The 23,242-nt window shown below is 47.7% G+C and overlaps 1 protein-coding gene across 1 annotated transcript in view; it reads left to right on the top strand.

Moving 5' to 3' along the window:
• Window positions 1–23,242, top strand: part of Vopp1 (VOPP1, WBP1/VOPP1 family member) — a 110,336-nt gene that overhangs the window by 67,674 nt on the left and 19,420 nt on the right. Inside the window, exon 3 of the mRNA XM_023706918.1 lies at window positions 20,751–20,828. Coding sequence (XP_023562686.1) covers window positions 20,751–20,828 — 78 coding nt within the window. The remainder of the gene's footprint in view (window positions 1–20,750; window positions 20,829–23,242) is intronic.

The following is a 23,242-nucleotide window of genomic DNA, read 5'->3' on the forward strand; positions in this document are numbered from 1 at the left end:
GATTTCTCTAGGTCTGTGTGGTATGTTGGTGGTAGTTTGATAGGGATTATATTAAATGTGTACAGCAATTTTGGGAGTATGGCCATCTTCACAATGTTGGTTCTTCCTATCGAGCATGGAATATCCTTCCATTTTATGAAATCCTCTATGATTTCTTTTTTACAATTACTGTAATTTTCCTTAAAAAGATCTATGACTTCTATAGTTAGATAAATTCCAAGGTATTTCATTTTCCTCAGTGCTATTGTAAAAGGTATTGTCCTATTGACTTTTGGGTATTAACTTTGTATCCTGCTATGCTACTGAATTTGTGTATTAATTCTATTAGCTCCTTGGTGGAATTTTTGGGGTCTTCCAAGTAAAGTGTCATGTCATCTGCAAATAATGATAATTTAACTTCTTCTTTACCTATTCTTATTCCTTTTATTTATTTCTCTTGTCTAATGGCACTAGCTAATAATTCCAGAAGTATATGGAATAGGAGTGGTGATAGAGGACATCCTTGTCTTGTACCAGATCTAAGAGTAAAAGATTTCAGTTTTTCCCCATTTAGAATTGTTAGCCATTGGGTTTTCATAAATGGCTTTTATCAGATTGAAGTAGAGGTCATCTATTCCAATTTTCTGTAGGACTTTGAACATGAATGAGTGTTGGACTTTGTCAAAAGCCTTTTCTGCATCAATGGAGATGATCATGTGGTTTTTAGTTTTCGCTCTATTGACATAGTGTATTACATTGATAGATTTTCGAATATTGAACCATCCTTGCATCCCTGGGATGAATCCTACCTGGTCATGGTGTATGATCTTCTTGATGATTTGCTGTATTCTATTTGCTAGGATTTTATTGAGGATTTTTGCATCTATGTTCATGAGGGAGATTGGCCTGTAATACTCTTTTTTAGTTGCATCTTTCCCTGGTTTTGGTATCAATATAATACTTGCCTCCAGGAATGATTTTGGGAGGATTGCTTCCTTTTCAATTTCATGAAGAGTTTGAGGAGTATAGGGACTACATCTTCTGTAAATTTCTTGTAGAATTCAGCTGTGAATCCATCTGGACCTGGACTTTTCTTTGCCGGTAGGTTTTTTTATTGCATCTCATATTTCATTGGCTGTTATTGGGCTATTGAGAGTGGTTATGTCTTGTTGATTCAGTTTTGGTAATTTGTACCTTTCTAGGAATCTGTCCATTTCATCTGTGTCTTCTAGTCTGTGAGCGTAAAGATTTTCAAAGTAGCTATTGATAATCTTGTGAATGTCCACTGGGTCTTTGGTGATTACATCCTTTTCATTCTTTATCACTTGTATTTAAATTTTTTCTTTCCTCTTTTTGATGAGGTTAGCTAGGGGCTTATAGATTTTATTTAATCTTTCAAAGAACCAGCTTTTTGAGTCATTAATTCTTTGAACTGTTTTCTTCGTCTCAATTGAATTAATTTCTGCTCTAATCTTCATGATTTCTTTCCATCTTTGGGCCCTGGGTTTGGTTTGCTCTTCCTTTTCTAGTTGCTGGAGGTGCAGCATTAGGGTGTTTATTTGTTCCTGTTCTGTTTTCCTAATGTGTGAGTTCACAGCTATGAATTTCCCTTTGAGAACTGCTTTCATCGTATCCCATAAATTACAATACGTTGTGCTTGAATTTTCATTGAATTGTAGATATTGTTGAATTTCTTGTTGAATTTCATCTGTGACTCATTAATTGCTGAGTAGGGTGTTGTTTAATTTCTATGTATTTAGGGTTTTTTTTTTCCTGGTTTCTTTTGTCATTTATTTCCAGTGTCATTGCACTTTGATCAGATAATATGCATGGGATAATTTCTGTTTTCTTGCATATACTTAAGCATTACCTGTGGACCAGTATGTGGTCTATTTTAGAAAATGACCCATGTGCAGCTGAGAAAAATGTGTATTCAGCTGTGTTTGGGTGGAACACTCTGTATATGTCCACCAAGTCCATTTGTTCCAAGCTCTGGTTCAGTTCTGTTATTTCTTTGCTAATTTTTTGTCTAGTTGACCTATCTTTTTGGGATAAGGGGGTGTTAAGGTCTCCTGTTAACATTTTGGTATTGGATATTAGATTTTTCATGTCCATTAAGATTTGTTTTATATAGTTGGGTGCTTCCATGTTTGGTGCATACATATTTATGAGTGTTACTTCTTCCTCTTGAATTTTTCCCCTAACCAGTATATAGTGGCCTTCTTGACCATTTTTGGTTTGAAGTTGAGACTGTCAGAGAACAGGATTGCTATCCATGCTGCTTTCTGAGGTGCTGGGGCATGTAGTATTGTTTTCCATCCTTTGACTTTCAGCCTATGAATTTCTTTATGAGTTAAGTGTGTTTATTGTATACAGCATATTTTTGGGTTTTGTTTCCTAATCCACTGTGCCAGTCTATTTCTCTTAATTGGTGAATTGAGACCATTTACATTGATGGTTGTAATTGAGTGTATTGACTTACAATTGACATGTTATTTACCTGATGTTGTTTACTCCTTTTTCTCCTGTGTTTAATTGTTTGTCCTATTTAGTTGGTTGCTTCTGTTCTCATTCGTGGAGTTCTGATCATTTTGCTTCCTCTCTAGAACATCTTTCAGGAGCCTGTGTGGGTTTGGCTTGTCATCATGAAATTCTTTAGATGTTCTTTGTCATGGAAGTATTTCATTTCTCCATGAAACTGGAAAGAGTGTTTTGCAGGGTATAGTAGTCTGGACTGGAATTTTTTTTTTCATAGAGGACTTGAACTATTCTGCTCCATGCTCTTCTTGCCTTCATGGTTTGTGAAGAGAAGTTAGGCATAATTCTGATGGGTTTTCCTTTGAAGGCTATCTGCTTCTTTTCTCTAGTGGCTTTCAGTATATTATTCTTGTGCTGGATTTCTGGGATCTTGACTATTAATGTCTCCGTGTGTTTTTAATTGGGTTGAGGTTACTTGGCATTCTGTATGCTTCGGTTACCTGGATGTCAGATTGTTTCATCATATTTGGGAAGTTTTCTGCTGTTACTTCTGCCCATATTTTTTTTTAATGTCATTTGTATTGACTCCTTCTCTCTCATTGATACCTATTAGTCTCACATTGTTCATCTTTGCATAGTCCTGCAAGAGATGAATTATTTTTTCCTGCATCCTAGTTGTTTTTAAGAGATCTTTTCTTACCTTTTACTAGCTGCACCTGTGTGTTCAAGATCTGAAACTCTGTCTTCATTTTCACTCAAATGGTTTTGCAAGCTTGTGATTGAGATTTTAAGTTCCTCTATATCTCTTTAACTCTGCTTCATGCAATCTGTTTCTTTCCCATATTGTTCATTCAAGGAATCCGTCATTTTTTCTTAGCTCTATTTTTTTTAATCAATGTCTTCTTTAGAAACAGTTATTAATTCTTTTACCGCAGAGTTTTTTTCAGATTGGGTTTCCTCCATACTTTTCTGTATTTTATTCTTTACTTCAGATGCTATGAGTTCAGAGATTTCTTTTTTTTTTATTTCAGAAATTAATTCCACTCTGAGTTCCTCCATATCTTTCTGCTGTTGCTTGTTTACATTTGACGCTATTAATTCATACATTTGAGCTGAACTAGTGTCCTCTGCGCTTGTTCTGGGAGGGCATTGGGTTTCCTCCATATGTTTCTGCATTTGATTTTTTACTTTTGATACTATTAATTCAGAGATTTCTTTTTTTTATTTCCAATCTGAGTTCCTCTATACCTTTCTGCAGTTGTTTCTTTATTTCAGAAGCTCTTGATTCATTGATTTCAGCTGTGTGATTCCCAGTTTGTTCTGTGCTAGTGTCCTCTGCACTTGTTATGGGTGGGCTTGGGGTCTGAGATTGCATTTTGCTCCTTCTCGTTTTCATTTTGTATAGCACTGGCTTCTGACCTTTGTTGTAGAGCTTTGGTGCAGTTATAACCTTAGCACCTACTGAAATTCAGGTGCAGATCTACAAAGTTTGAATTTATGCAGCTGTACCTGGCTTGGGTCTGGCTGCTATTCTCAGCTCCTTCCTGCTGCCGGCCTTGGGAGTGAACCTGTTGTGCCCCTCTGGCAAGATGTTCTGCTCCTGTACTAGCTGGGTGGTTCTGTCCGCTACTCTCTCTGCAGGGACTACAGCTGCAGAGTTTCACCCCAGCCTATATGCCAGGCCTGAGCTGAGTCTGAAGGGGACAAGGGGGAGTAGGGGAGAAGGGAAGCTCTCTCACACACTCATTGGGCCTGGGCTAGGGCTGGATCTGGGGGTCCCAAGAACACAGCAGAAGTTCTCACTCACTCAGTAGGTGGGGTGGGGGCTGTGGGGTGGTGAGAAGAGTCCCAGGGGCATGGAAGAGGGTCTCACTTAAGCTGTGTGCCTGGGTTTGGACCAGACAGGTCCCGTGGGTACAGGGTAGCCAGAAGCTCTCCCACACACTCACCAGGCCCGGGCTAGCACTGGATCTGGGGGTCCCAAGAACATGGCAGAAGTTCTCACTCAGTGAGCATGGGGGGCTTCAAAGTTGTGGGGGGGGTCCCAAGGGCATGGAAGAGAGTCTCACTCACGCTGCCTGCCTGAGTTTGGACTGGACAGGTCCCGCAGTCTGACAGCATGAGTCTTTACCCAAGAAGTGGCTGTCTCTTGTACACACGGGCTTAACCCCAGCCCTCAGCACAGGGCCTACCAAGGGATGTTTATCCTTGTGTTTCACAAGCTCATTTTGTACCAGCTTGCTCTCCTACCTTGATTTCTCCTACTCTGATATCCCCTCCTTAAGCACAGATTTAAGCATGAGGGCCCTAATATTAGAGCTCAAACATGTGTGCTGCTGCTGTTTTGTTAGTAGAGATACAGTTTAGCTAGGAGAATTAACCACTTTCCAGTGAGCCCTGCAGAAGAGTAGAGTATCCACCTGTCACAGTGCTGCATGAGCCCTGCCTCCACTCAGCACCAGATGGCACCTGCCCTCCTTGATCATTGGCCTGCTCATCAACCTTGTCAGTTAGCTGCTGCCTCTCTCAAGCCTGAAGGTGAGTTCCGACCCTCTGGGTCATGGCAGCTCCAAGTCGTATGTGACGTCCGCAAACCCAAGGCTCCATGGGTCTCTGCCACATAGGTTCATGACATGAGTTCTACACACTGAGCCAGTCTCTGTCCTGCACACAGGGACAGCAGTGTCCTAACACAGCCATGAGCCGGTGTGCTGCCAAGGAGAAGAGCAGCTTTCTCTCATCTGGTCCCCAGCGCACGTGGCATGGCCCTCCACACTGTGGCCAGTAGGAGCCCGTAGCAAAGACTGTCACACTGCTCCCCATCAAGTTGGGTAATGGAGCATTTTCATTCAAGAGGATCTGTAGATCTCAATTTAAAAATGCATTTTCAGTATATTGCATCTGGCATTTCTTCTGTGTAAAGTGCTTTATGTAAGATTCTCAAAAATACACAATTCCTTCAATATATGTTGGTGTGAGTTGGCTTTCATCTATGCCATGATTAGTGGAGACACCACACACACACACACACAGGTGTGTGTGTGTGTGTGTGTGTGTGTGTGTGTGTGTATGTTTCCAGGGATACTCCTGCTGTGCATTATAGCTTAGCCTACGGAATTCACTGGGGAGAGAACATCTAGATTGTAAGCTTGCTTGCCACAGAGATTTACTCTGCTATATGTGAAGACCTAACTTCTGTCTCAGTGGCATCCCTCTGATGTGCCTCCTCTTGCTGCAGTCTGTCCTTGAACTTCACTCCAGCATCCCAGATCTTCAGCTTATAGGGCCTGATTTTTTCTGATACTTTGGTCTCCCCGGAGCTTTTGAGACATACAGAATTACTCGTGGCCTCTTCTGAATATATGGCACTCAGTGATCTCACTCCTCCTGGCCTCCCTTTGTCAAGGGTTTCTCTTTATCTTTTTCATTTTACTTTCTTACTTGAACTGGAAGGCAGTGTATGTATTTGTACAAACAAAATATTTTTATTTTGATGCAGAAGCCCTTTGGGTCTGCACAGAAAAGACATGTGAGTAGCCTCAAGCCTTCCTTCTATTACTCTCCTTCCTGCCTGCCTCCATTTGCAGTCCTGTTCTTTGCAGACTGCCCTTTTGAGAGCTCTTAATTAAAGAGCCCTCTTTGTCCTTTGGTCCAGAGCTTACTAGGTAAATCCTCTTATCAACGGTGGGGTTTAAAAATACCATGCGATCATGTGGCCTTTCCAGACCTGGGCCCCTGCTCGTTCTCTGCTTGTTGCCCTTCACTCAGCCCTGGTGTCTGAGGCTGGTGTGAATGACCCTGTGGCAGGAGGTGAGAGGAGGGTAGGGCCTGGCTAAAGGGCCTGGCCACGGCTGACAAACATGGATCTCAAGGAGCTCTGCAAAAGTATGTCAGGCACACAGTAGTGGCATTTGTCAGAGAAGAGCTGTGTGCACGCACACATCTGGGGTTCAGGAAGCACTGTGACTGTCTCCCAGTTGGGTGACAAGGTGCCTGCACCACGTGGCTCTGCCCCCGAGCTCCCTGGTGCAGGCGAGGGAGCTCCACTCACCCTGTCCCCACTGTTGAGGGACTGAGCCACCCACATAGCCTCTGGGGTAATGTGGTCATGCCCCTGCCACGCGGGGTCCCTTGGGGTGTGAGGCGCCACGCAGTTATGCACAGTGTCTGTGCTTCATGCATGCCTTAAGACACACTGAGGCTTTGGGCGCAATTGGATTTGGGCACGGCAACTCTTCCCCAGGGGACAAGCCTGCCCAGCACGGGGAGGCCTTCCCAGCCCATCTCCAGGACCTGCTGGAGGTTACCTAGGTGTCCCTGGGTAGACGCCTCATGGCCATGACACTTGTTGGGCAGTGGGAGGCTCTCAGACCAGGAATAGATATTTCTGTGAGAAACACTGTGTTTTCTCCTGAAGTCTGCTGCCCAAGTGCTCCTTTTCTGTCCATTAGTGGAGAGGTGGTGCCTGCTGGACATACAGCACCTGGGGTGAAGAGAGTCAACCAAAAGGGCCACCCTGTGTGGTGCACTTCCTACCAGGGCAGCAGGATGAGCCCAGGAGCCCATGGTAAGGCTCTCTCCCTTCCCCGTACTCTCTTCCTCATGCCTTCCTGTTGCTGAAATGGAAATCTGTGCTGTCTCCTTCCTTGACTGGAGTGTCCTCTTTGGGGATGGCCCTGACTTGCTTTTGTGTCCTCTGTGCTAACTCAGGGCATTCAGCACACTTTGGTAAGGGAACAGCCGGGGCTGAGAGCAGGGCTGGAGCAGGCGGATCACTGCTGGCAGCACCCATGGCTGACAGAGCTTTTCAGGACTTGGAGTTGAGAGCCTCTTCCATCCAGGGCTGCCATCAGGTTGCAGCGTGGCCTTGGAGCCTCTCTGGCTGTTTGGCCTCCAGTGCCCTGTGCCCTGCATGCTGAGGCCTCACCAGCTTGTTGAGTGGCCTTGTTGCTGGCTGTGCAGAGTAACTACAGCTAGGAAATGAAAAATGCACAACGGACCAGGTGCGTTGCTACAGCAGAGACGGCGCACTCAGGGACGGGCACTGTGGCTCATCACGGGTCCCACCTGCATGCTAGTCTCCAAGCTGCTGTCCCACAACTTCTGTCACAGCAGAGTCCTGTGCAGGTCTGGCACTGCCAGTGCAGTGGGAAAATGTTTCCCTGCAGGTGGGCTGGGGAAGGATCTTGGACTATGTCCCCCCCAATCCAGATGTTGGGGTTCCTAAAACATAATGTTGGGTGATGTTGTGATTTTCTTTTTGTCAGGTGTGCAGCTGTTTGTTCAAGTGATGATTCTTCCTGCCAGAGAAAGGTAGTGACAAATGAGCAAGAGTCTTGCTTTGCATGAATGGAAACGACTCTGGAGTCCCCTAGAAACAGGGTGGTGGAGGGATTGTTCCTTCTTGATGAGTCACCAGTGAATAATTCTGTGGCCCTCTACAGAGTGGGCAGGTAGAGCAGACTTTACCCTGAAAAGGTACATTTCCCAGAATTCTCTTAAATTGCTTGGGAAAACCTCAGGTCACCCAGACAGAGTTCGCCAGTAAGACACTGAGAGGTGCTGGACCATTTCTGGGCCTGATGCATCTTCAAGGTCCTCGGCACAGTAGGCTCCCTCTCTGGCTGCCCCGTGATGGAACAGAGTGAGGATATGTTGGCTCTAAGGTTCTGTTGGCTCATTTGTCTGAGTTGTTGGTTTAGAGTTACAAGATGTGATTGAAAAGCACAGTGAGGGTCAAAACTTTAGACATGTATTGCAGTAAGAGACACACTGTTTGGAACAAGAGGGAGTGGGCATTTCTTCTTTGGGGGGAATGGTTAGTGGCAATGTGTTTTTCACTAAAAAAATTTTTAAAATTTAAACATTTGTGACATTTTTTGATCATACTGCATTAATAGCTTTGAGGAAAAGAAGGTGAAGAAACTTCTTTGAAGTCATCTACAGATAGGGAATCCACAACCTGCCTCACTGAAGGGAGAAAACAGTAGTAAACACAGGTATGATTACAGTAACATAGAAAGGTAGGACACAAGAAACGTGTAGCAAGGATGGTGGCTTGTGCTTATACATGAGCACCTTGCGAGGCTGAGGCAGGAGCACCAGTTCAGGACCACCCTGGGCAACTTAGTAGCTTAGTTAGACCTGTCTCCAAGCAATCAGTAAGGACTAGGGATGTAGTTCGGTGTGAAAGTCCTGGTTTCAATCAGGGAAAAGCTAAAAGGAGGGGCGCAAGGGCAGAAAAGAAACTGATGCAAGGGACAAGTCCATGAGGTTCAAGGCCGGCCTCGCTCTTATTTCCAGGTCATCAGTAAAGGAGGGGTTGCCGTGCAGGAGTGACGGGAAACCTCAGGTGCGGCAGCTGGGCCTGCCCTTGGGGAGCTGGAGGCCCTGGCCTAACCAGCCCTTGGCAGCCTTGCCCGTGCTGCTCCCTGCCTGGGAGTCTCTACCAGGGATTCCAGGCTGTGTTCCCAATCCCCTGAAGGCTGCTGACATTTCTCAGGCATTCCTGGTGGCTGGTGTAGTTGTCTCTCTCCAGTTCATCTCTGTGCGGATGATTAGTGCTTCTAGTGGCTGAAGTGCATCCGGCAAGTATGAGGCTGGGAACCCTGAAACAAGTGTACAGGGTCAGCTGCACCAGCTGACTCAAATGGGAGGTGTGAGGGCCAGATCAACACCAGGTCCCTGTGACTGGGGAGAGGGAGGATCTGCCGTGTGGTCCCACTGTGGCCCTGCAGGCAGACCCTGGCCGCCGCTGTCCTGCCAGCAGCACTGGTTCTGCGGTCTGCGCAGTGGGGGTGCACTCCTCTATGTGGGGCTCCACACTTCTTTTCCAAGCCCTGCTCTTCCCTTCTGCCTGGAGAGATGAGAGCCTGAGCATGGCCTATGGATAGCATCCTGGAGGAGTGTGGGGGTCTGGTCTGGACAAATCTCCTACAGCTGAAACAGAATTTCTCTTCTCCCTTGACTCTTCTTGTTGAGCTTAGCAGTGAAAACTTTGGATGTGCATTGGTGTAATGGCATAGGTCTAAAGTCCCCAGAGTTTCATGTGTCCAGAAGCAGGGGTTTTGGAGCATGGCTGGATCGTCAGGTGTGGCTGTGCTGTGAGGAGGCAGTCACTGGGCCGATGCAGAAGGGTGAGTTCTCGCCCCCGAGCCTCCCTTCTCTCTGTGTTCCCTGGCAGCCCCGCTTGGCTTGGACAGCCAGGGTGCCCCCTGTACTCTTCCACCATGTGTTTCTGCCTTGGACTCAGACAACCATGGCCTGAGTTCTCTGAAAGCTGTGAGCCAGAGCAAGCCTCCTCTGCTCTAGGTCTCAGGGTCTGGGAGAATGGACTGCGAGGGATGGAGACAGAGAGAGACTCCACTGGTGCTCTCATTTGTATTTGTGAACTGACTTTTTGCATTAACTGTACACTGTGAAATTCTTGTAGACAGGTGTAAAAAGCAACTTTGTAACTTCATTTTTGTGAGAGTGGTGGAGTGTTGCCTGGGATGGCCACGGTTTGTTTCCGCATTGCCCAGTAATTATTGACAGTTCAGGAACAGTTTGGGGGCAGTTGTTCTGGTTTTTAACTATCAAATGTTCACAGTTCCTTCTTTGTGTTTTTAAAATGTAAAGCAGTGCTCTCCAACAAATTCCCAGTATTCACTTGGCAGTAAGAACAGACGCACACAGACATGAGGCTATTTATAATCTTCTCAAAATTCCACTTGGTAGAATGTTGCCTATATTTTGATGCAGATTCTGCTGGTGGTGTTATGTAGTGCAGAGTGTTTCATGTCTATCATCTGTGAGTCCACGCAGTGCTGAGTCCTAGGTGTCTAGGAAGGATGATCCCGTGCCCCAGTCCTTAATAAGCATCCTCCACATGCAGCGTGTTCGTGTGCCTACACTTGCATGTCTCACAGTGAACTAGGAAACCAGAATGCTGAATCAAAGCTGGTGCTCCTGGTGCTCATAAGACTCTGGGGAGGTTGTGTGAGGCCCGGGCCGTGGTGTGTGAGAGCGCTCTCAGCTGTGTGACACAGCGGCCCTTGGGCGTTGTACTCTCCACTCGTGGGAATTAGTGAGTTGCTCCCTTCTGTGGCAAGTCCTTTCTGCTGCAGCATCACTTCTGCATAGGACAAGGCACGGACCATGTGCAGGAACTGTGGAAGGGCCTGGGCTGGACCAGAGCAGCGGGCTGGGCTGCCTCTTTGGCTGTGTTGAGAGTGGATGACAGGCGCCCTCCACAGTCTGTGATGGTTCTGCATGGCGAGGACTGCATGAATGGGGATCTCACAAAGGGAGGTCACAGCCTCACAGAGCTACTTGCTCAAGGATGAGGGGCAGTCGAGAGGATCTGGGAAGCATGCAGGGGCAGAATGTGCTTGGGGCGGCAGGAGGCAGGAAAATGATCTCTCACCGATCCATTTGATTTGTTAGTTATAATATTTATTATACTTTCTGCATGGTAGAGATAAAAGTCTCTCATGGGTCTGTTTTTATCCCCCATGTCACTCAGAATCTCACAGTTTGGGTTTGCACAAGTTTGAGAAGGCATGTTCTGGCAATACGCACATCCTCAAAGGGTTGACTATCGTCTCAAAGTCCAGGTCAGGCCTTAGCAAAGCCCACGTGGTCCCTCCTTAGAAGCCCAGAAGCACTAGACCTCGCCGTGGCCTGTGTCGTCCAAAGGAAAGCTAAAGGGTCATCCACACATGGCTATGTGACTCTGCAAATGAGCACAAGCCTGGGGCAGTCTCGGAAACCACACCAGTCAGACCAGGCACTAAGTGTCCAACGTAGCAATTGCCAGCTGAGGTTGATGAATAAAAGGACCGTGGATATGTCGGTCTCTCAAGCTTTTGACTTGATAGACAAATAAAAGATATAAAACCTTGTGTTTGGGGGCCAGCAAGATAGCTCAATGGTCTAAAGCGCCTGCTTAGGCAAGCTTAGGCAAGTGCACAGACCTTAGTTCAATCCCTGGTACCACATGCTGTGCCTGCCCCACCCCCAGGGTGGGCTGAGCCAGCCAAAAACAACAAAAAAATCTTGTGTTCAGAGTGATGAAAATTCTTATTTTCTTTCTTTTGTTTCTTTTAAAATGTATTTAGTACAGGGTCTCACTATGTAGATTGGACTCACAGCGATTCTCCTGTTTTCAGTCTCCCAAAATGCTGGGATTGCAGGCATGCCCCCCCACACCCAGTCTCAATCGCATGCCTGGGATGGAAACCAGTCCACTGCACTCTGCCTAAGCAGGTGTTTTAGTCTGCTAAGCTATCTGGCTGGCCTCAAAATTCTTTTTTTTTTTTTTTTAATGTACAATATAAAGCTGATCAGACTGTCAGTTACTCCGGCCTGAAAATTCTTTTTTTTTAAATGTACAACAGGAAGCTGATCAGACTGTGTCGCTTACTTTGCTTATAGTGGTGATGCTATCAGTGCCTGCATAGGTCCTGATCTGTAAGATTGTACATGTTAAAAATGAGAAGCTCCATATATGTAATTTGTACCTCCATGAATTTTAAAAGGGTTGGAAAAGCCAGAGCAACATTCCTCACGCACTTCTACCCCAGCCTTGACATGTTACTGGCTGTCAAGAAAAGAACAGCAGGCGAGAAGCCACACCCTAGCACTTTGGTTTTGAGTTCCAGGTGTACCAGAACTGAGGAATAATTCCCAGCCACAAGTTTCTGGTGTGCTTGAGAGCTGCCTGGTGACTCCCACACGAACCTACTCCGAGCAGTACTACCTGCCAGAGCACTGCGCAGTGGGACCCACCTGGAGCTGGGTGGGGCCAGCCCAGCCTCCTTCCCGTGGGAATTGTGTTGCCACTGAAGGCTTCTGGGGCTGGGGGACTACTGTGCTGCTATGCTTGGATGAAGAGAAGTTTCTTGTGCAGGAGATGCCATTTATGCCCTCATAAGGCTGGACATAATTAACTAGCCTCTTCTAGGGAGACAGAACTGGAGGCAGAGTTCCAGCAGACTTGATATTGGGAGAGAGATGGGTGTGCTGCTGTCGTGGTCATCTGGAAAGGAAGACAGCATGAGCATTAGGAAGATGTCACAGTGTCACAGATCATAGCTCCGTGAGGTGAGTCAAGTGCCCAGCAGCTCGCCAAGCTAAGATTCCAGGAGGACAAGGGCAAAGACAGTTGCCGGGTAGTCACCAGAGTGATGGCGATTTCTGTAAGTCCTACAGGCGGTTAATACAGGGCTTGAGTCTGCCCTTCTACTGTTCTGTCAGGTTGGCCTTGTTTTCACCAGTGGAGCTGTAAAAGCAGGACAGTGTGACTTGCCAGTGTGCTGATGACATGGAGACAGTTGCAGTTCTCTCCGCTGATGAGATGGGGCATTCTGGCTAAACAGCACTGTTGGGTGGACTGGTAACTGGTACACGAATAGCTGCATTTATAAGATTGTGTTTAGGGGCATGTCAACATGGGACAGCGGTCTGTAACGGAATTCACCGGTGAACCCATTACCCACATTTTGTCGTCAGTCTGAATGAGGTCCTTGGCATTCAGGGTTTTGGGTTTGTAGAGAATGGAGGTGTGTATCCATTTTTCTCTTCTTCCTCCTTTCTTTCTTTCTTTCTTTCTTCCTTTCTTAACTAATTAAAATATGACTCACATACAGTAGAATTCACTGTCCTGGTGTCTTGTCTGGGTCGTGACACCAGTGTGTCCCTCTCAGGAGGTGGCTGGCTGGGGGCTGGCCCGTGGGTGTGGCACTCCTCTCCCGCCCTCCTTTGCAGTCTGCACTCGAGTCTGCCTCCTCTCACTGGCACTCCATGTCACCACGCCAGAGGGCCCCCCTGGGGGGTAGCCTTCTTCTTCCTCCCTCCAGGCAGCTGGCTGGACTCTGGGAAGACTTCTGGAGGGAAGATCCATTGCAGGCCCGAGTTTCATCTGCTGCTGACTGAGGGCAGAGTCCATGGCCTCACTGTGGTGTTGATGGCGTTGCTGCTGGGCACAGAGTTGCTCCGTGGCTGTGGGAATTCCTGGGTCCCAACAAAACTGAACTCATTCTTCACTTAACTAACAGAAACTGGATGGAATGGGCAATGTTTTAAGTGACAGAATGAGAATCCAAAAGCTCCTGACAGGCTAAAATAATGGCTAGGTTTATATAAATGTGAAATTTTATATGGATGAGTATAAAATTCTATATTTAGGTCCCCAAGTGCTATTGGACCAGTGCAGGAATAGGAACACAAAACTCAGTAAGAAAAGCTTGGATATTTTAGTTGATGGAAAATTCATGGTTGCTAAAAGCATTAATACTCCTGAGACCAACTCATTGTGGAAAAGGGAGCAAACTTCCCAAGATGGGAAGCCAGGTTGTACCCAAGTAGGTGTAGTCTCTGCAGGAGATATGGTTCAGGAAGACATGATTCCCTTCAGACACCAAAAGGACTGGCTTTGTGAGCTAAGAGTCTGCATGGGGGCTGGCCCTGGGAGAGTGTCTGTTGCTCCAAGTGCAGGGCTCAGGGACCAGGCGTGGGAGTGGACAGCCCTCGGCGGGGCCATCGAAGGCCAGGTCTGCTCAGAAGGTGGCTGAGTGGGTCTTCCTTAGAAGTAAGACTCAGAGCTCTTCAGGGTTTTTGAAGGAGATTTGCCAGAGATGTTGGGTGGGCTACGGCTTAGCCTTTCTCTGCTCTGTCTGCAGAGTGCTGCTTAACCCACAGTCTTCCACCCACACCCCATGAGTCCCTGTGTTTCATTTGTCCCTTCAGCCCAATTTCTTACAGGTAGTTAACTGTGAGAACTCAAGTTAACTGAAAGTCTCTGATAAGCCTCTGTATTTCCTGATTCTGACTCAGGAAGCCTACGAGCATTCGCCATAAGATCTGCTCTGTGAAAAATGCAGACAAAAATGAATAGTGCAAACAGGGCTCCATATCAAGGGAGCAGAGCACAATGAAGACCAGTGCATCTGTCAGTGAGGCGCTTGGGACTGGGCAGGAAGGAGAAATCATTGTTCCAGCAAGCACAAGAAGGGAGCTCGCAGCTGAGAATTTATCTGACAGGTGGGCGACAGAAATTGACTTGGACTCATAAATTTTCTTTTTTAGCCACACCCTGGCATTTAACACCCCCTCAGAAAATTATCCTTCCCTCATACCCTGTCTCTAGACAGGGTATCTACCTGCACTAGGGTCTTCTCTCACGTTGTAATCACTCCACCAGAGGTGGAGATGGTTTCCTACAAATTGCATTAAATTCGACCAATGGTTACTTCATATCTGTCTCTTTGGGCAGCTGTAGCAACACCAGCGAGTGGTGGCTTAGACAGTGAGCGTGTCTCTTGCTGCCATGGAAGCTAGAAGTCCACAAGCCAGAGCTGTTGGGACCATATCTCCTTCTGGTTTACAGATGGCCGTCTTCTCATTATATCTTCACATGAGGGAGAACAGGCACAGCTCTCTCTCTCTCTCTCTCTCTCTCTCTCTCTCTCTCTCTGTGTGTGTGTGTGTGTGTGTGTGTGTGTGTGTGTGTGTGTGTGACCAGGGATTGAACCCAGGGTCTTCAATGCTGTATCCCCAGCATACCCCACCTTTTTGAGATACAGTCTCACTAATAAGTTGCCTAGGCTAGGTCCGTACTTGTGATCTTCCTACTTAAGTCTTCCAGAGTGCTGGGATTGCAGGCATACACCACCTTGCTCAGCTAGCCTGCCTTTTCTTACAAATTTTGGAGAGCTCCCCTCTTATGACCTGATCACCTCCTGAAGCCCTGCTCCTAATGTGGGAAAAATCCAGGCAGGGAGACGCTCTGCACCAAACAGTTTGGAAGGCCACTTTACTGCGCTGCTGATGTGAGGCTGACAGTCCAGATCATCAGTTCAGAGTCAGTTTTGAGTGTAGCTCAAGTACAGATTGCAAGCAGGAAGTACAAGGCTGATAGCTGATTATTACATGACTGGTTCATGGATTACAAGAAGCACATCGTGTGTTGTCAGATCCGCACTAAGCAAGTTTACTTCAAAGGAATTATCAGCAGACAGGAACATTTCCAGAGGGACTGGGTAGGAGCAGAGCAGGGAGAGCTAAATGTGCCATTGGCCGGGCCAAATGGTTCTGAGCACTTGTGTAGTCCTAAAGGAAGCCAAAACAAAATACATACATGTTTTAAGTAGAAAGACACATACTACAGCTGAGTGTGGTCAGGTCGACCTGGCTGGCTTTTGGAAGAAGCAAGGGATGGGGACGGTCCCAGCTAACTGAACTGAGCAGTCTGTGTAGCAAGCAGCACACGCGTGTCCCTGCTCAACTCAGGCACAGGCTACTGACTGAGTTTTAATTTACACTGTAAGACGTTTGTAAACTTGCCGTTGCACTAATACCATCTCAGTGGGAGTCAGTGTTCCTAGTGGTGCGGGAGGCACTTTCAGTCCATGGTGGTACCACATGGTGCGCTGACGTACCACAGTTGGTCATTTAAAATAGGAGTATTCTGTGACTTTCTTCGCTCTGAACATTCCTGACCTAGTATATCAGCCTTTTCTATTCTTGAGACTTGTGAGACCTGAAATGTCAGGGTAGATGTGTCCCATGGCCAGTCGCCCCTCCCTCCTTGACAGCATTAAGGACACATGTTTATTTCTTAGGACAAAATCTCTTAGAGGGACTGTGCTTCACATTGCTATGACACATTCCTAACTGTGCCCACATGCTCCTAAATGTCCATGTCCTTTTACATTCCCTAAGGACTCTCTGCTGGGAGGGAGTGACATGCCCTTCTGTCATCTCTGTAGTACACTGAATTACCACTCCAAGGGGACCACCCCACTCTTGAACTGCAAAGAGATCTGTTCGTGACCCTCATGTACATTGCAAAGTTCCAGCAGCCCATTTTGCCACTCTTAGAGGGTGCTGCGTATTGCAGAGTCCAGGGCCTATAATTAGCTTTCCTGAAGGGTAGTTTCAGTTGAGAGCCATGTTTGTTCTTTTATACTGCAAGTATGAGAATCTGTGCATCTGGCACCCAGTAGAACATGCAGGAAAACCCCATTCTGTTATTTGCATCCAGCTTAGACTTGCTAACAGCTTTTGAAATACAGATGCCATTAGCAGCTTAGGGCGTGAGCACTGCTGGATCTGACACACTGGACACAGCTTACTTAGTGTGCCTGGTGGCCTAGTCACATTTGCTGCTTTTAATTAAGCTTAGTGTTCTAGTTGAAATTTTGTTTATAATGACAGCTATGTGAAATGTCAGCAGGTGTGAGTTTAAGGCAGCAGCTTCATTGAAAGAAACAGCAGAGGAAAGGGTAAGAGCGTCTCCCTTAGGTCATTGTGTGATTCTGGGAGTGGCTGGCACCTTCCAGAACCATGCTGGGAGCTGGACCAGGACTGCACATGAGCTTGCAGCACACGCAGAGCTGAGGGGCTTTGAGCTGGAGAAGGGAGCAGGAGGTGGGCTCTGCGTGGAGAGGGGACTGTAGTGTGTAAATGACGGCTGACAGTGTGTCTTTGCTGCTGGCATTTCAAAACCGGGTCCTGGGAAGTGAGTTTGGCCCCTTGAGTGCTGGCTCTTGCCCACCAACAGGAATTTGAGTCAGGAATTTACAATCCATTATGCACCTTGTACTCTAAGACAGACGTGTTCTCAGGCTGAGGGGTGAGTAGCTTGTATACATAGAGTTCTTAAATACTTAAGTGTACTTAAATGCATCAGTTCTCTCAGAACTACATTAGGGCTCAAATGTGTAGGAAAGCTGGACTTTTGTCTGCTTCCTGTAACAGGAACGTTGGATGCTGCAGGCTTAGGTTCTGAGGCAGCAAATGTTTCCTTGTAGGCGTGACTGTGAGGGCGAAGCATTCAAACAAGTCACTCCTGAAAGAGGGCTCCATCACTAAATTCATTTCCATCTACCTACCATGTTCCTTCTGCTGCTCGTGCCTTTCTGCACACACGTGTGTGTGCACATGTGTGCAACCACCCCTTTTCCCTTTGTGATACTGGGCATTGAGCTTCTGCCCTTTACACTGAGCTGCAACACAAGTTCTCTTTCATTTTCTTATTTTAAGACAGTGTTTTATTAAGTTACCCTGGCTGAGTTTATAATCCTCCTGCGTCAGCTTCCCAGAGTGCTAGGATTATAGGTATGTGCCACTGACCTCTTTTACACCAAGTTCATAGTTACCAGTATTGGATGGGCACCAGTGTTCCTTTCATCCCAAGCTGAGGTAACTCTTGCTATAGTTCAGGGAGAGAGATGTAGGAAACATCACAGTTGCAAAGGGTAGAGCAGCAACAGAGGAGAAATGGTCTTGGACTTGGAATAGCTTGGCATGGTTACTGCCAAGCCTGTCTTCTCTGGTTTTCCCCCCTGAGCTGTGTCACTCCCTTCGTGAGCATGGTGTGCTCCCACTTACATCTGCAGGAGAGTCGCTTTTCTAGAGTTTGATTGTTTTAGGACATCAAGTAATAGAATAGAAACAAAAATGGTGATATCCCAGTCAGGAAATAAGAAAGACCAGAAAAATGTTAGCTCAACACTATTGGCAGTGGAAAGTGACTCCAAGTCAGGGGCTTTGGGCCTGAGGCCAACTAGAGCTTCTCGGGCTGTCTGCGTCTGGCTTGGGGTTATCACACCAGCAGCTTTGAAGACAAATGCTGTGCGGCTCGTATGCACAGCTTTGTGCCTGTTGGCAAAAATAGGATTTCACAAAGCAGTCCATGGTGCTCACTCATGCTTATAAACTAGTTTCGCCCTTTCAGATCTACCCGAGTACATTCAGCTCGCAGTCTGCCAGCGATCTCATGGCAGCTGGGCAGCACTGTTCTTGCATATTTTGACATGGTGGTCAGGGAGAGCATCCCAGACCATCATGCTTGCACCTAGTGTCTCTTCTCAGCATGTTGTTTCAGTCCTTTAGTGATTGCTGTGCTGACTGTAGAAAGAGGTAGGCTTTTCTGGGAACATTTCTGGTACTAGTAAGTTCCAGTTTCAACTGGAACACTAATCACACTGCAGGCACAGGATGACAGCTACTTCCGGAGTCAGCAGTCTCCACTTAGCTGTGGCAGGGCCTTGCGTTGCATACATTCTTGTGTACTCTCTTATAACCATGAGCATGACGGCAGCCATCCCATCCTACCCACAGGGCCCTCTGCACCAAAGAGAAGAGGACAGGCGCATTGTGAATACCAAGGTGTCACAATCATGGGGCCTCCCATTGTATCACACTTGCCAAGAGTCCTGCAGTTTCCAGGAATGCTCACCTTTGCAGGTGCCACTAGGATAAGTCCTGTTTCTTTTGTTTACAGTCAATTGTCTGACACTACCTACCCTAACTGCAAGAACTCCTTAATCTCCCTTGAGCCCTCCGCCTCCCTCCATATATACGTCCCTGAACACAGGTGGCACAGGGTGCTGTTGTGCTGTGCCAGGCTCTTGCTGATCCAGCACTTGCCCCACTGAGCAGCTCCCATGCTGGGCATCGATTCTGTACTGTTGTGTGCAACGGTGGGGCCTGTGGAGGGAGTTGGAGAGGGCCCTGGCCCCCACACCGAAGCCATCCTACTTTTCAGGTCATCGCCACATAGATCTCTGTGTGTTCTGCACTCAGATGTTGCCTGCTTGGGGAGCTGTCCCTGAGTACCTGAGACTGCAGCCAAACCAGCCTTCTCTCATGCTCTCTACCACTGACACAGAGTCACTCGTCAGCACAGAACATCATGCTGGCCTGTTGCTGCAGGTTATTGTTTGCTCCCCTCTTCTGGAAAGAGAGCTCCTCAGCAGGACTTCCCACGTGGGCTTGATAGCTCTGGCTGCAGCTAGAACCCTGAAGCTGGCTCTCAGTAGCTCCTCCGTGGCTGTTTTTGGATGCATGGATTATGAGAATCAGCAATATTTTAAGCACTTGTTTAGGTGGCTATAGTAGATACTGGCTGGTTAAAGCAAGTTAAACAGATGCTTAGGTCATCTTAAAGGAGGATCTCACCGAATCATAGAAATTTGGGAACTAGGTAGAGGTTCGTGTCTATGGGCCACAGAAGGACTGGGTATAGGAATATGCAGACCAGCTGGAACACTTCATGTGTGTGCATGGGGGTGGCATTTTGGGGCGTGTGTCTCTTTAGTAGAGGATTTGGCAGGTGCTGAGTATTTGCAAAGAGGCAGAACCAAGCCCAGGAGCCTCAGCGACCTAACCAGCTTTAATTTGAAAAATCTCAAAAATGTGTACAATTAATATGTGTTAATCAAAAAATAAAATCTGGAAAAACATGCAGGAAATCTGGACACCAAAGAGCAGTAACAAGCAGCCAAGAAGCAGCAGAGCCCGCGCTCTGAGCCACCAACCCCAGTGTGCTGCGTTGCAGTTCCCAGGCAGAGATTCTTTGCACATTTTCTTTATACCAAAAAAGCCTGTTCGCGCTGCAGGAATCCGCAGATTCGGTGCCCATAATCTTGGCCTGCACCGAATGACTTTTCCAGCTGCTGTTTAAAAACGTACAAAGCTGGCAGGAGCTTAGGTCGTAATTCCGTGATCCTTCCATATTACTGAGAAGCAGGTATCCCTCCCCTTCGTGTCTCACCTCACCAGGACTGATTCTCTGGGGCTAGCTTTTCTCTAAGTACCAAAGTGTACAGCACAAGCATTGAGCTTTCTGGCGTGCTCCCTCCCCTAGAGTGCACAGGCCTGGGCAGAGCAGAGATGCTGAAGGCGGCACCTGGTGGCTCCTTGGGGCCTGCGTTGATCCCAGCCTCAGCGAGGCCTCGCAGATGGCTTTGCCAGGCGGGGCCAGGTTGCGAGCATGTCTCAGGAGCCTGTGCCAGTCTGATGCCCTGAAGCCTCCACTGGGGTGTTACATGGAAGGAGGCAGCAGAGGTCATCACAGTCCTCGTTAGCACCTTATATGTAATGTCCTAGAACTTCATGGAGGACAGAGCTCTGAAATCTTAGGTCTGCATTGTGCAGGGCCCGCACTGTCCACCTGCTTTGCTAATGAGGACAGCAGGGCTCACAGAGGCTAACAGCTCACAGTAAGTGACAAGTCCAGGCCTGGGCCTCCTGATTTGACTCCCAAACTCTCTAACATCAGTGGACTTACTGGGATGGCTTGTCCACAGACTCAGGGGCTGAAGACTCAGCAGGGATGCAGCTCCATGTTGCTACAGTTTGCTGAGGAGCTGGGAGAGGGGCATCTCTGGCCTGAACACCTCTCTGGAAGGAAGGCCTTCGCTCTTTCCTTCCGGCAAAGCTTGATTGCAAGCCAGCCAGCCTGCAGAACTGCATCCGCTTCCTCCTCGGCAAGGTTATAACCAGCTGTACCCTCTTCCCTGCAGATGCCGCTCCTATGAGGACTGCTGTGGCTCCCGGTGCTGCGTGCGGGCCCTCTCCATACAGAGGCTGTGGTATTTTTGGTAGGTCACATCTCTCACTTGTTTCTGGGTGCCAGCCTTCATTTTCTTAGCCCCCAAACTCAACTCTGTCACTTCCATCTTGATCTATGTGGCCTTTGGGACAGCGTGAGTCAGGAAGACAGTATTTGGGTCAGCTTCATGAGATGCACAGTGTGTGCAGAAAGCTGGGTCCCGTTTCTGCAGGCTGGAAGAGCCCTGCTTTGTGCGAGCCCTGCTTTGCTGAGCCACTTCCTCCACCCACCGCCCAGCCAGTTCTTGAAATGGAGCCGAGGCTGGCTCGAAGGGCTTGTGATGACCTGTGACCAGGTTTCTGCCACCTGGAAATCATTCGCCTTGTGTGGCCCCCTTCATAGCACTCAAAGTAACCTGTGTCCTTGTGCCTTTTTCACTTCCTGGGAAGGAAGTGTAAGGAGGAATCTAAAGTCTATCCAACCGTGCTCTGAGGGAAGGAGGACTTGCAGCCTCCTCCCAGAGAGCAGGACCCTTAGAGGCAGCCCCTTCAAAGCTCCCTGAGAATCTATTTGACACTGTGGGTAAGAAGTATCCTTCAACGGGCCGGGGAGATGGCTCAGTAGAGTAAGCGATTGCCTGGCAAGCACAAGGGCCTGAGTTCAATCCCCAGTTCTGTCAAAAAAAAGAAGAAAGAAAAAAGAAAAAGAAAAAATATCCTTCAGGCCAGGCATGGTGGTGCATGCCTGTAATCCCAGCATTCAGGAGGCTGAGGCAGGAGGGTCACCATGCATTTGGGACCAGCCTGGGCTACAAAGTGAATTCAAGGCTAGCTTGAATGTCATAGTGAAACCCTGTCTCAAAAAGACAAAAGAAGATGGAAGAGGAGGAGGAGAAGAACCCTTCCAGTACTGTGTGAAAGAGATTTCTTTAAAACTAAAGAGGACATCTTACACTAACCCACTTCTCCAGTCTCATAGTGGTGATGTCCTCAGGTCAGTACCACTAGGGGCTAAGACTTCATGCTTTTCTTTATAACTTTAGCATACTGACTTTACTGCTGACTTTTTTGGCGGGGTGTACTGAGGCTTGAACCCAGGACCTTCATACTACGTTTCCAGCCACATTGTCTTTTTGAGACGGGGTCTTGCTAAGTGGGTAAGTTAATTAGACCTGCTGGAACTTCGTGATCCTCTTGCGTCAGCCTCCCAGTGTGCTGGGGTTTCAGGTGTACGCCACACTGTTTTGGCTTCACTGACTTTATAAACCTAGGTGAGCATGTCAGAGCAGCCACTTGCATTTTTTGTGAGGTTGTCTTTCTCTGTTGACAACTGTCTAAGCGTTTGATGAGAGAAAGCTTCAGGGAGTCAGGCCTACCTATCAAATGACCTGGGTTTTCCTCAATAGCGTAGCCTATTACTGTCATCTCCAACACCATCTCCAGCTCCTTGGTGTGGCTTTGCATATTGGGAGCTGGGTGTCCTCTGGTCCCCTGGCTCCTGGGATCTCCCTAGGGACCAGTTCAGGAAGCCCTGCCTGGTCAGCTGCACCGCTGGGCAAGGGAACATCAGAGTCCAGCTTTCCTAGCTCTTATTGCCTGTGCCTGAAACTCTGTAGGAGGAAATAAACTGCTTCACCCTAAGGCTTCCCAGCTAAAAACACTTCCCATATTCCTCAAGGTGGAAAGGACAAGCACCAGGGGTGGAAGAAGACAGCAGAGGTGGCATTTCTGAGCATGCTGACCCTTGCATGCGTGCTCCGTCAGGGCTCTTATGAGGACTTTGGGACAGGAGGCAGCACTGTCCAGGGCATGAAACCCTGACCTTGAAGGGGTTTGGAAATACTTGGGTTTATCTAAGCACCACACGAGTGATGAGGAGGTTGTGGAGATGTTCCTAAAAGTGAAAAAATAAAGGTCAGGCTTGATGTGATTAGGAAAAAAATGAGAATCTAGAGCTGCCAGAGCCTGGTAGCCTCCCTTGGTCGACTTAACCTGGACTGACGGGCAGGTGCTCTTGCGCTTAAGGCCAGGGTCATCCCCCAGAGTGAGGGCATATGGTGACCCGGAAGGTCCTGTGCATAGCCAGTGAGGCCTGGCTTGGCCATGTTTGAGCATCCATTTCCAAAAGAGCCTACAGTGACTTTGAGACTGTATCCACACCCAGGTGCTCCTGGAGGGCAGCCAGAGGGTACCTTGGGAAGTGGGTTAGGGGTGCCCAGCTGGGGCCCAGGGCACTTGGACACAGCTCCACACCTGCCTTTACTGAAGTGTCAGGTGCCTGATATCCCCCAGGTGCTCTGCTGGGGTTTTCCTGTAGGCCCTCAAGGCAACAGGGCTCCTGAAAGACAGATGCCTAAGCAGGTAGCCACAGACTCAACTCCAGTCAGAGCTGTGCACATGGCATAGCAGTTCTGTGCCAGCAGACTTGGGAAGAGCTCAGAGACTTTGAGTTGATCTTTGGAGA

The sequence above is a fragment of the Octodon degus genome, unplaced genomic scaffold (genome assembly GCF_000260255.1).
Source record: "Octodon degus isolate 3935 unplaced genomic scaffold, OctDeg1.0 scaffold00275, whole genome shotgun sequence".
In the NCBI taxonomy this organism is placed as follows: domain Eukaryota; kingdom Metazoa; phylum Chordata; class Mammalia; order Rodentia; family Octodontidae; genus Octodon; species Octodon degus.